Here is a 13,641-nt window from a genome sequence, read left to right as displayed (position 1 = left end):
TGTTGCACCTGCATGTTAGCCTTCACTGATGTATTGATGAGAATATCCAGGTCTCTTTGTACATTTACACTTTCTAATCTCTTAATATCTCAGAAATACTCTGCGCATCTGTTTCTCCGACCAAAGTGGATAACCTCACATTGTCCACATTATATTCCATAATATCATGATTGGACCTAGACTGATGCTGCCACCCAGTGGCACCCCTAGGAACTGCAGCTATAAATCATAGAATTTACAGTGCAGGAGGCCATTCAGCCCATCGAGTCTGCACTGGTTCTTGGAAAGAGCACCCTACCCAAGCCCACACCTCCACCCTATCCCCATTACCCAGTAACCCCACCCAACATTAAGGGCAATTTTGGACACTAAGGACAATTTAGCATGGCCAATCCACCTAACCCGCACATCTTTGGACTGTGGGAGGAAACAGGAGCACCCGGAGGAAACCCACGCACACACGGGGAGGATGTGCAGACTCCGCACAGACAGTGACCCAAGCCGGGAATCGAACCTGGGACCCTGGAGCTGTGAAGCAATTGTGCTAACCAAAATGCTACCGTGTTGCCATAATTTCACATTGAACATAGTTTCTATTGTTTGAGACCCCCCCGAGTGTTTCACAGCCTGAACTATACAGTCAGGAAGGATGTGGAAGAGGCAGCGGACAAAAGTCCAGATGGCAGAGAGCCCATCAGAAAGAAAAAAAAGTTGACCTCGGGCCAATGCAACGTGTCTCAACGACCACCATCCGGTGGCCTTGACATCGATTGTTATGAAGTGCTTCGAAAGGTTTGTCATGAGACACATCAACTCCATACTCTCAGAATGCCTTGATCCACTGCAATTTGCATACCGCCACAACCAGTCCACAGCAGACACCAACTCCCTGGCCCTACACTCATTCCTGGAGCATCTTGACAACAAGGGCTCCTATGTCAGACTCCTATTCATTGACTACTGCTCCGCCTTCAACACCATAATCCCAGCCACACATGTCAAAACTCCAAAACCTAGGACTTGGCTCCTCCCTCTGCAACTGGATCCTCGACTTCCTGACTCATAGACCACAATCAGTAAGAATAAACACCTTCTCCACAATAGTCCTCAATACCGGGTCCCCGCAAGGCTGCATATTTAGCTCCCTACTATACTCCATATACACACGTGTGGCAAACTTTGGCTCCAACTTCATCTAAAAGTTTGCTGATGACACGACCATCATGAGGAGCATCGATAAGATAGATAGTCGACATTTTTTCCCAAAGGTAGAGGAGTCTAGAACTAGAGGACATAGGTTAAAGGTGAGAGGAGAGAAATACAAAAGAGACCAGAGGGGAAATTTCTTCATGTAAAGGGTGGTGAGCATTTGGAACTGGCTGCCAGAGGCAGTGGTAGAGGCGGGTACAATTTTGTCCTTTAAAAAGCAGTTAGACAGTTACATGGGCAGGATGGGTACAGAGGGACATGGGCCAAATGCGGGCAAGTGGGACCAGCTTAGTGACAGAAACTGGACGGTATGGATCAGCTGGGCCAAAGGGCCTGTTTCCATGCTGTAAATATCTATGACTCTTTAACCATAGTGGATCGGATCTCGAACAACGATGAGTCAGAATAAAGAAGGGAGATAGAGAACTTAGTGGAGTGGTGTACCAACAACAATCTCTCCCTCAATGTCAGCAAAACTAAAGAGCTGGGCATTGACTTCAGGAAGCAAAGTATCCTACACACCCTGATATGCATCAACGCTGCCGAAGTGGAGATGGTTGACAGCTTTAAATTCCTAGGTGTAAACATCAGCAACAATCTGTCCTGGTCCACCCACGACGATGCTACCACCAAGAAAGCCCAGCAGCGCCTGTATTGCTCAGGAAACTGAGGAAATTCGGCATGTCCACATTGACTCTAACCGATTTTTACAGATGCACCATAGAAAGCATCCTACCTGGCTGCATCACAGTCTGGTGTGGCAACTGCTCGGTCCAGGAGCAGTCGTGAACACAGTCCAGTCCATCACGCGAACCCGCCTCCCATCCATTGACTGCCTACACCTTGCGCTGCCATGGGAAAGTAGACAGCATAGGGACGGTTTGGGAGGCATTGAAGGCGGTGATTAGAGGGGAGTTGATTTCCATCTGAGGCCATAGGGAGAGGGGAGAGCAAAGAGAGAGGGAGAGGTTGGTCCTACTCGCCTTCTCCCCATATTCGTACACTGCTCCCTGTGCCTTCCTACACTGAACCGGCATCATTATAACATTCAGAAGCCTACGTATATTGGTGTTCAGCTGCCTTCCCTTCACAAACCCTGTCTGGTCCTCATGAATGACCCCCGGCACACAGTCCTCTATCCTTGTGGCCAAGATCTTCGCCAACAGCTTGGCATCCACATGTAACAACGAGATCGGCCTATATGATCCACACTGTAGGGGGTCCTTGCCCCGTTAAAGGATCAAGAAAATCAGCGCCCGTGACATAGACGGGGGCAAAGCCTCCCTTGCCTCGTTAAAGGTCCTAACCAACAGGGGGCCCAACAGGTCTGCATACATTTTGTAAAATTCGACCGGAAACCCATCCGGCCCCGGCGCCTTCCCCGACTGCATGCTGCCTATCTCTTTGACCAGCTCTTCCAGCTCAATCGGCGCCCCCAGCCCCTCCACCTGTCCCTCCTCCACCTTCGGAAATCTCAGCCTATCCAAGAAGCGCCCCCCTCCCCCCCCCTCCCGCTGGGGGCTCGGACAGGTACAGTTCCCCATAAAAGTCCCTGAAGACCCCATTAATGTCCACCCCCCTTCGCACCACATTGCCTCCCCTATCCGTCACTCCACCAATCTCCCTGGCTGTGTCTCGTTTACGCAGCTGATGCGCCAGCATCCTACGCGCCTTCTCCCCATATTCGTACACCGCTCCCTGTGCCTTCCACCTTTCCGGTGGTCAGCAAGTCGAACTTGGCCTGCAGGTTACGTCGCTCCCCCAACAGTCCCTCCTCCGGAGCCTCCGCGTATCTCCTGTCCACCCTCACCATCTCCCCCACCAACCTCTCCCTCTCTCTTTGCTCTCCCCTCTCCCTATTGGCTCGGATGGAAATCAACTCTCCTCTAATCACCGCCGTCAATGCCTCCCAAACCGTCTCTATGCTGTCCACTTTCCCATGGCAGCGGAAGGTGTAGGCAGTCAATGGATGGGAGGCGGGTTCGCGTGATGGACTGGGCTGTGTTCACGACTGCTCCTGGGCCGAGCAGTTGCCATACCTGTAAAAATTGGTTAGAGTCAATGTGGACATGCCGAATTTCCTCAGTTTCCTGAGCAATACAGGCGCTGCTGTGCTTTCTTGGTGGTAGCATCATCGTGGGTGGACCAGGACAGATTGTTGCTGATGAAGGGGAGGCGGAGATAGTGGTAGCATTGGATGCGGAGAAGGCCTTTGATAGGGTTGAGTGGGGGTACTTGTGGGAGATGCTGGAAAGGTTTGGGTTCGGGGAGGGGTTTGTCAGTTGGGTGAGGCTGTTATATGAGGCCCCGATGACGAGCGTAGCCACGAATAGGAGGAGATCGGAGTACTTTTGGTTGTACCGGGGGACGAGACAGGGGTGTCCCCTGTTCCCTTGCTCTTTGCGTTGGCAATTGAGCCCCTGGCCGTGGTGTTGAGGGAGTCGAGGAATTGGAGGGGTCTGGTGCGGGGTGGGGAGGAGCACCGAGTGTCACTATACGCAGATGACTTGTTGCTTTATGTGGTGGACCCAGTGGGGGGAATGCCGGAGGTGATGAAGATTCTTAGGGAATTTAGGGGCTTTTCTGGGTACAAGCTCAACCTGGGTAAGAGTGAGCTGATCGTCGTGCACCCGGGGGATCAAGAGGAGGGGATTGGTAGGCTCCCACTAAAAAGGGCAGGGAGGAGCTTTAGGTACCTGGGAGTACAGGTGGCTAGGAGCTGGGGGGCCCTACACAAACTTAACCTCACTAGGCTGGTGGAGCAAATGGAGGAGGAGTTCAAAAGATGGGACATGTTGCCGCTGTCGCTGGCGGGCAGGGTGCAGTCCGTCAAGATGACGGTGCTCCCAAGGTTTTTGTTCCTGTTCCAGTGCCTCCCCATCCTTATCCCGAAGGCCTTTTTTAGGAGTATTACGGGATTTGTATGGGCGCATGGGACTCCGAGGGTGAGAAGGGTGTTTTTGGAGCGGGGCAGTGATTGGGGGGGGGGGGGGTTGGCGTTGCCCAACCTCTGTGGGTACTACTGGGCTGCCAACGCAGCGATAGTGCGTAAGTGGGGAATGGACGGGGCAGGGGCAGCATGGAAGAGGATGGAGATGGCGTCCTGCGTGGACACGAGCCTGGAGGTGCTGGTAACGGCGCCGTTGCCGCTCCCTCCAACGAGGTATACAATGAGCCCGGTGGTGGCGGCTACCCTCAAAATTTGGGGGCAATGGAGACGGCATAGGGGGGAGGTGGGGGGCTCGATGGAGTCCCCGATACGGGGGAACCACCGGTTTGTTCCAGGGAGCATCGATGGCGGGTTTCTGGGCTGGCACAGGGCAGGTGTTAGGAGGTTGAGGGACCTGTTTGTGGATGGAAGGTTTGCGAGCCTGGGTGAGTTAGAGGGGAAGTTTGGGCTCCCCCCGGGGAACATGTTTAGGTACATGCAGGTTAGGGCGTTTGCCAGGTGGCAGGTGGAGGGGTTCCCTCTGCTGCCCCCACATGGGGAACGGGACAGGGTGCTCTCCGGTGTGTGGGTTGGAGGGGGGAAGATTTCGGACGTGTACCACGTCATGCAGGAGGTGGATAAGGCCTCGGTGGAGGAGCTGAAGGGTAAATGGGAAGAGGAGCTGGGTGAGGAGATTGAGGAGGGGACGTGGGCGGATGCCCTGGAAAGAGTGAATTCCTCCTCTTCCTGTGCGAGACTTAGCCTCATACAGTTCAAGGTGCTGCACAGGGCCCACATGACTGGGACGAGGATGAGTAGGTTTTTCGGGGGCGAAGACAGGTGTGCTAGGTGCTCGGGGAGCCCAGTGTACCACGCCCATATGTTCTGGGCATGCCCAGCGCTGGGGGAGTTTTGGAAGGGGGTGGCGAGGACGGTGTCGAGGGTGGTAGGATCCAGGGTCAAGCCAGGCTGGGGACTCGCAATTTTTGGGGTTGCAGTGGAGCCGGGAGTGCAGGAGGCGAAAGAGGCCGGGGTTCTGGCCTTTGCGTCCTTAGTAGCCCGGCGGAGGATCTTGCTTCAATGGAAGGATGCGAGGCCCCCAAGCGTGGAGGCCTGGATCAATGATATGGCGGTGTTCATCAAATTGGAGAAGGTGAAATTTGCCCTGAGGGGATCAGTACAGGGGTTCTTTAGGCGGTGGCAGCCTTTCCTGGACTTCCTGGCAGAACGGTAGGATAATAGGCTGGCAGCAGCAGCAACCCGGGGGGTGGGGGGAGGGAGAGGAGGGGAGGGGGGGGGGGTTTGTTTCGGGGGAAGGGAGAAATGTGTATATGTGTTTATTGGATATGCCGGGTGTTTATCTATCTCTCCTTTTTGTAGTTACTGGGGGGGTTGGTTTTGAGGGTTAGTGAGTTTTTCTTTTTGCTGTTGTTAATATTGTTTTCTTGTTGTTATTTTCTGTTCTGGATATGTTTTTGAAAATCTTAATAAAAATTATTTTAAAAAAAAGTGGACAGCATAATCAAAGACCCCTCCCACCCCGGGTATTCGCTCTTCCAACTTCTCCCATCAGGCAAGAGATACACAAGTCTGAGAAGATGCAATAAGAGCTTTTCCCCCACTGTTACCAGACTCCTGGATGACCCTTGTATGGACTGATCTGATCTCTTCGTACAATTTCTCTGCTAACTACTCTGTATGTGTCACCGGATGACTGTGTCTATGTATTTACGCTGTGTATTTATGTATGCCCTATGTTTTTTTCATGTATGGAATGATCTGCCTGAACTGTACGCAGAACAATACTTTTCATTGTACCTCAGTACAGGTGACAATAAACAAATCCAAATCAGCTCAATGGGCTATTCTTCTGCTGTAAATACACAGGTATTTGATCTCTCAGGGAACAAAGGGAATGGTCTGCAAAGTGGAGTTGAAGGCGAAGATTAGCTTTGAGTTCAAAAACCAACATTTGTATTTTGTCAACATTTATAAATGCAGCTTGCGCTCACTCAGCCAGCCATGATCTTATTGAATGGTGGAGCCAGTTTGGCAGGCCATGTGGTCTATTCCTGCTCCCGTTCCTTATCACAGAATGCCTACCATGCAAAAGCAGGCCATTCGGTCCATTGAATCTGTACTGACCCTCTGAAAGAGAATCCCACCCACACTCCCCACCGTATCCCCATAAACCCACCTAACCTGCACATCTTTGGACACTAAGGGGTAACCTAGCAGGGCCAATCCACCCAACCTCCACATGCCATACTCCTTAAGTCTTTCTGGGGGCCCCTGTGAAGAGTTTCAGGTGCTGACGCCCGCACCACGCGCGCTCCCTGCCGCCCGAGCGGGAGGGCGGGAAACGGTGCGCATGCGCGCGGGAGCAGGAGCGCATGCGCGCGGGAGCGGGGGCGCATGCGCAGCACCGCCCCTGAGTAAGACCGGAACCGGAAACCGCCCCCTCTCTCTCTCTCTCTCCCCCGGCCGCCATGGTGAGTGCGGGGCCGCCGGTGAAAACCTGACACGTTCGCAGCAGCTCCGGGAGGGCGGCCCGGCTCCGGGCACTGCACTGCCCGCAGCCTCACACTAATATAATGCACGGCTGCCCACAGCTCGGGCCCAATGAGGGATAACAGCCGCTCCCGGCGACCGCGTGTTCCTGCCGCCGACTCCAGGCCCCGGGCTGGGGTGGGGGCCCCGGGCTGGGGAGAGGGCCCCGGGCTGGGGAGAGGGCCCCGGGCTGGGGAGGGGGTCCCGGGCTGGGGAGAGGGCCCCGGGCTGGGGAGGGGGTCCCGGGCTGGGGAGAGGGCCCCGGGCTGGGGAGAGGGCCCCGGGCTGGGGAGGGGGCCCCGGGCTGGGGTGAGGGCCCCGGGCTGGGGTGAGGGCCCCGGGCTGAGGTGGGGGCCCCGGGCTGGGGAGAGGGCCCCGGGCTGGTGGGGGGCTCCGGGGTCAGTGCCCCGGGCTGGGGGAGGGCTCCGGGGCTTGGGGATAGGGCTCCGGGGTCAGGCCCCGGGCTGGGGAGGGGGCCCCGGGCTGGGGAGGGGGCCCCGGGCTGGGGAGAGGGCCCCGGGCTGGTGTGGGGGCTCCGGGGTCAGTGCCCCGGGCTGGGGGAGGGCTCCGGGGCTTAGGGATAGGGCTCCGGGGTCAGGATCCCGGGCTGGTGTGGGGGCTCCGGGCTGGGGAGAGGGTCCCGGACTGGGGTGAGGGGCTCGGGTGCTCCCTGTCTCCCGCCCTCCCTCTCTCGGCGCCCCGCTCACTCTCTCCTCTCTTTCCAGGTCTACAAACGATACGTGGAGATCGGCCGCGTGGCCTACATCGCCTTTGGCCACCACGCCGGCAAGCTGGTGGCGATCGTGGATGTGATTGACCAGAACCGGGTAGGTACTCTCACTGACCCCCCCCCCCCCCCCCCAAAATCACATAGCAGCTCCCCCGCCCTGGTCACACAGTCACCGGCACATTACCACCCGGGCCCCATCCGGCTGTAACAGGCCTGCACTCTGCTCTGTGTTAAATCTGTCAGCTGCCTCTGTGCCCCCCTTTCTGATTCAGCAATTCTCAAACGTTCCCTGGTTGAAGAATGTCTTTTTAAATGGATTAATAATCACTCCATTAGACCCTACACCTGAATACTGTACAGTGCTCAATGTGAAAGTGATGGATGTAAACTTTTAAAAATTACACTAACTTACTGATGTGTATTTACCGACTTCGTATGACACCCTATATTTGATAGCCCGGGAGTGGGGGAGTCAGAGCAATGGGGAACCACATTTCAGTGAGAGTAGAATCATGTGGGGAGGCAGGAACATGGGGCAACAGAGCTTTCCTCTGGCGGCTGCTGTTTGCTAACCGGTTCATGACTATCGTGCTCTACCATGTCAACCATCCTTGGGGCCCACCCTGGATGGATCTCCGTTTGAGATGCTGTGCTCTAGAACCAGAGGTTCTGAGTTGAAGCCTGGCACTTTCAGTGCAGCAGGCAGAGGCTGTTGCTATGATTCCGATGGGGGAAAGTTAACAAAATGAGCCCGAACAACAAATTGATGTCAATTCCTCTTTTTGTAACTTTTACTTCAACACGAACCAGAATCAACACATTGCGTATGAATTAACGGGAAAATTATACTTCAAATTAAATTGATTTTACTTTATATCAGGGTTTCCCAAACTTTTCAAGCCTCTAAACCCTAGTGACCTCCCAAGAGTATTGAGGAACCCCAAACATTTTCATAATGTCGATGACCGTTTTGCCGCAAAAGCATACGTTCATGAGATATAGGAGCAGAATAAGGCCATTTGGCACATCGAGCCTGCCCTGCCATTCGATCAAGGCTGATCTCATCTTGGCCTTAACTCCACCGACTTGCCCCTTCCCCAGAACCCTTCAACCCATTACCAATTAAAAATCTGTCTGACTCTTCCTTAAATTAGTCATTGTCCCAGCATCCACTGACTTGGGTAGCGAATTCCACAGATTTACAACCCTTTGGACAAAGCAGTTTCTCCTCAACTCTGTTTTAAATTTGCTACCTCTTATCCTAAGACTATGACCTCTCGATCTCGAACGCCCCACAAGAGGAAGCATAGCATCCATTCCATGTCTACTTTATCCATATCTTTAATCATCTTGTATACCTCAATTTGATCCTCGATCCAGGTGTAAATAACTATTTTCTAGCTATATCTGTGCACATAGTAATCTGGTAATTAAAAGATTCTCTGATTGAAAGACTATAAGGTGTCCCCATTATTATTTCTAGTGGGAGGAATGAGGCTGGAAAGCTGATTCTAAGTATTGAACCCATTCTTTCCCTCACATATTTCATTCACTTAGCTGTGTCTTTGAAATTCACACACTCTCGTCCCTCTCATTCACATAACCCTCTCACACGCAAACACCAACCCTCTCTCAGATACTCCCCTCACATGGAAACACACATTTTTACGAACACTCCCCTTCTCATCAAAACACTCCCTTCACGGACACACTATCTCTCTTCTCTCCCCCCCCCCCCCCCCCCCCCCCCCCCCCCCCGGCCAAACTCCCGCTCCCTCAGACCATGAACGAGACTGCACCATGAACTGTGTTAAATCAAGCCACCTCTTTGAATCTCTCCTAGGCATTGGTGGATGGCCCTTGCAGTGGAGTGCGGAGACAAGCAATGCCATTTAAATGTATGCATCTCACTGATTTCAAGATTAAAATACCCCACAGGTGAGACCTAGATTTGTTCAGTTAAATGTACGTATTTAAAATTAAAACATTTTCATTCAAATGAACATAATTTAATCTGCAGCTGAACTCAATATTGTGCACTTATGTCTCTGCTCAGAACCGTGGGCTGGATTCAAGCCTGGTTTCTTGACAATAGGTCAATTCATCATTTTAAAAAAATGATCTTGAGGGTCAGGTTCGATTCCAAAATGGGCCGAAACAATTCAGTTGGCCCAATTGTAACTTGCACTGCAGTGTGGTGGAATATAGGTTCGAACGCATGTTTTCCTGGTGCTGAGGGACAAATTGCTTGGTTGCTAGCTGTTTATTTATAGCACAGTTTTGCTGAAGGTTACCAGAGTATATTGACTCATCTCCATTTCAAGACTTTGTGTTCATGTGTGAATTCCAACAGTTTCTTCATCTTAAAAAAAAAAAGGGAGGGGGTGGTCCGGTTTCCTCCCACCAGCCAAAGATGTGCAGGTTGGAGGATTGGCCATGCTATAATTGCCCTTTGTCCAAAATTGGGTGGGTGGGCTTGCGGAGATAGGATGGAGGTGTGGGCTTAAGTATGGTGCTCTTTCCAAGGGCCGGTGCAGACTCGATGGGCCGAATGGCCTCCTGCATTGTAAATTCTTTGATGTCTTGTACTTCCAGGGAAATTATGCATATAAACTCCTAGGTTCCTCTCCATTCACAGCTATCAACACTTTTTCATTGAATGTGCCATAAGTCATTGCGATTTCACGTGGTTGCAACAATTAATTTGCACCCACCTATCTCCTGTTCGCTAAGAATGTTGGCTTTGTTGGACAGCCAACCAATAAATGTGATTTAATTCGAAAATAGATAGAACTTGGGTCATTTTCCCAGCTAAGGAATGTCGGTGTTCCGTTTACTTTGAATTCTTCCTGTTTCAGACGGTTCCTAGTGTTCACCTGCAATCTCATCACAGAAACTCCTGAATTTATGTAGTGTTGGGGGCAGGGGGAGCGCGCACAAGCATTTAACAATGCACCATATATTAAGAAAAGACTTGAAGTCAACAAATCATTAAGCAAAATTGCGCACATTGACTAACTGGATGACTCAACAAACAAGTTTGTTTTATAATTTTCTCTTAGTGTTCGCCACAAGTCTGTGAAAGCTGCATGGGAAAAGGAGAAAATCAACGAGAAATGGGAAGCCACTCACTGGGCAAAGAAAATTGAAGCCCGTGCAAAGGTTGGTGCTTTATCAACACTTTTCCCCATGGGTAAAATGTTTGTGTGGAGCAATTCAGTGTCCAGTCCTGTTGTTTAATGGCACATTGTAATTTAAAAAGCTGTAGATTTACATCCTCACATTGTGTCACTGTCTTGTCTAATTAAAATGTCTTCCACCAAAAACCGTGCTCGATATAATTTACCTATTTCTCTCTCGCTTCCTCAGAGAGCCAAAATGACAGACTTTGATCGCTACAAGGTCATGAGGGCCAAGAAAATGGTGAGTTCACTTTCACGAGAACTATTTAGATCGTTGTCTGGTATTTCACTTAAGCTTATGCATTTCAGCGTTTAAATTTGTTCTATCATTTAGCTTGTTTTACAGTGTGTACTTCTGACTTTGGCTGGCTGGGTTAAGTGGGTTGGGTATGTGGTAGTAAGTTATTTCATAACTGCTTTATTTAAATTGTTTAGCACAGGAACCACATGACCCATTAACACAGCAATGAAGTTACTGTGAAAATCCCCTAGTCGCCACACTTGAGCGCCTGTTCGGGTACACAGGGAGAATTCAGAATGCCCAATTCACCTAACAGCACGTCCTTTGGGATTTGTGGGAGGGAACTGGGGCACCCAGAGGAAACCCACACAGACACGTGGCGACATGCAGACTCCGCACAGTCAGTGACCCAAGCCGGGAATCGAACTCTGGTTCCTGCCGCTGTAAAGCTACAGTGCTAACCACTGTACTACCGTGTGATTATGACCTGAGGTTTCAGCTCCACCTTTCAGGCCTCTACCCAAATCCCTGGATTCACTGAGAGGCCAGAACTCTATATGTTGACCTTTAAATGTATTCAATAATGGAGTATCCACAACTCTCTGGGATAGAGAATTCCAAAGATTCATAACTCTTGAGTGGAGAAATTTCTCCTCCGTCCTAAATGACTGATCCCTTATCCTGAGACTGCCTCGTGTGTTTTCAACACTGGCCAGAGGAAATAATCTCTTGGCACCTACCCTATCATGGCCTTTCCGAATCCCGAATATTTCAATGCTTCCCGCTTTTCTAAAGGCACACTAACGACCGTTCCATTTAAGGTGCAAATGATTAACTTCAGCTGAGGTATTTGCTTCACTAGGACACATCACTGTTTTATTGAACTAATGTCTGGTAATAAGTTAATTGTATTTAATGTTACCGTGCGAGGTAATGATCTGGAGTCTTGAGGGTTTAGTTGTTAAGAGCCAGGGTGTATTCCCTCAAATTTAAATCGATTACAGAGTGACTTAACCAAAGTTTTTGGGTACATGTAGAAACTATATCTCCTGGTTGTGGAGCCTGGGATTAGGGGGCACATTCTAAAAACTAGAGCTACAGCTTTCTGAGTTGAAACTGGAGAAAGCTTATACACGCAAAGGGTGGTAAAGTTTGGAACTGTCCCCTGCAGATAGAACTGGTGGATTATTGTTTGCTTTAAACCTGAGAATGGTGCCGACATTTGTTATTAAGGGAAAAAGCAGGTATATGGAGTTAGGATATAGATCAGCCTGATCTCATTGAATGATAGAACAGGATAAAGTAACTGAATGGGTGGTGAATTTGTGGAACTTGCTGCCCCATAGTGCGGTAGAATCTGAGTCATTAAGCAGTTTTAAGGAGGACATAGATATATTTCCTGATTTTAAAACGGGTTAAAGGGATATGGGCAACATGTGGAGAATGGATTTGAGATCAGGAAGCGACCAGTCATGATCAGATTGAATGGCAGAGCAGGTGCGAAGGGCTGAATTGTCGCCTTCTGCTCATAATTCCTACATTATCGATCTGTCCGCATGATTGTCAAATGGAGGAAATTCAGCGCTTGTTCAGAAACTGACTGTTCTAAAACGGCATTTATAGGCTTGTGGAAGGTAGAATGTAAATTCAATTCATTACTGTTTTTAATGACGTGCATACTTAGTAGACCCTTTCTGATTTTGTACCGTAGTCACAAAGGGGGGATATGTATGCCAAAGAAATTAGAGTCCATTCAGATGCTGTCAGGCAGCTTCCATCTGGCTGAACAGCAATATGTGACCCTGACAATGTGAGTGTGACATGGTTAAATAAATCAGCATGGATTGCAGTAACTTGACTTCTTCTTCCCTCCTCAGAGAAACAAAATCATCAAGCACGAGTTGTCAAAACTGAAGAAGGAAGCCAGCAAGAAAGCATAAATGTTTGTGTAAACAAGGTTAGGTGGATTGGCCATGCTAAATTGCCCGTAGTGTCCTAAAAAAAAAAGTAAGGTTAAGGGTGAGTTGTTGGGTTACGGGTATGGGGTGGATACGTGAGTTTGAGTGGGGTGATCATTGCTCGGCATAACATCGAGGGCCGAAGGACCTGTTCTGTGCTGTACTGTTCTGTGTTCTAGAGGGAAAAATAAACTTAAACTGATCTTTGTGACTTTGTTGCCTGGGGTTATTGAGTGGATTAATACACGGCATGCCAGGTTGGAAATGTTTACTTTTCATTTAGGCTGCGAAAGCTAGCGTTTAACCATAGCAAGTTTCTCAGCACTCTGCTGTTTCAAGTAAATTCCCCTTTCTTCCATGTACTGAATGATCTGTTGAGCTGCTTGCAGAAAAATACTTTTCACTGTACCTCGGTACACGTGACAATAAACAAATCCAATCTAAAGGTATGGAATTTTAACATTGATGTAATGGTGTATAAATTGAGAATGTGGGACTGTCTCTTTTTGCAGGATCATTTGTCCTCCATGTTGCAAGCTGTTAATGTCAATTGGGTGAGGAAGTAGAGGATTGAGATACAGATTAGGTGAAAATCCAGAACTTGCTTGTCGATTGGTTCATCCTTAGAAGACCCTTTCTGATTTTGAACCATAGTCGGGGGGGGGGGGGGGATTTGTATGCCAGAGGATGTAGAGTCTATGTCAGATAACTCCCATCTAACTGAATAGCAACATGTGACCCCAACAAATTGAGTGAGTCCTGGTTTGCTTCACTATTCAGTCGTTCTGCGGTGCCAGCAGCTTGCACTCTGGTAAGTTCCGGTGCAAAACTGTTTTGAGCTG

General features: G+C 50.1%; 1 protein-coding gene across 1 annotated transcript; it reads left to right on the top strand.

Moving 5' to 3' along the window:
- Positions 1-6,564: 6,564 nt before the first annotated feature.
- On the top strand, positions 6,565-13,007 carry rpl14 (ribosomal protein L14). The gene is made up of 6 exons (XM_038810332.1): positions 6,565-6,630; positions 7,414-7,515; positions 9,262-9,356; positions 10,481-10,580; positions 10,788-10,841; positions 12,719-13,007. The coding sequence occupies exons 1-6, from the start codon at positions 6,628-6,630 to the stop codon at positions 12,779-12,781; spliced, it is 417 nt and encodes a 138-aa protein (XP_038666260.1). The 5' UTR covers positions 6,565-6,627; the 3' UTR covers positions 12,782-13,007.
- The last annotated feature ends 634 nt before the right edge of the window (positions 13,008-13,641 follow it).

This window comes from Scyliorhinus canicula, chromosome 10, assembly GCF_902713615.1.
Source record: "Scyliorhinus canicula chromosome 10, sScyCan1.1, whole genome shotgun sequence".
Taxonomy (NCBI): domain Eukaryota; kingdom Metazoa; phylum Chordata; class Chondrichthyes; order Carcharhiniformes; family Scyliorhinidae; genus Scyliorhinus; species Scyliorhinus canicula.
The sequence above is the reverse complement of the archived record's forward strand: the minus strand, read 5'-3'. Positions and strand labels throughout refer to the sequence as shown.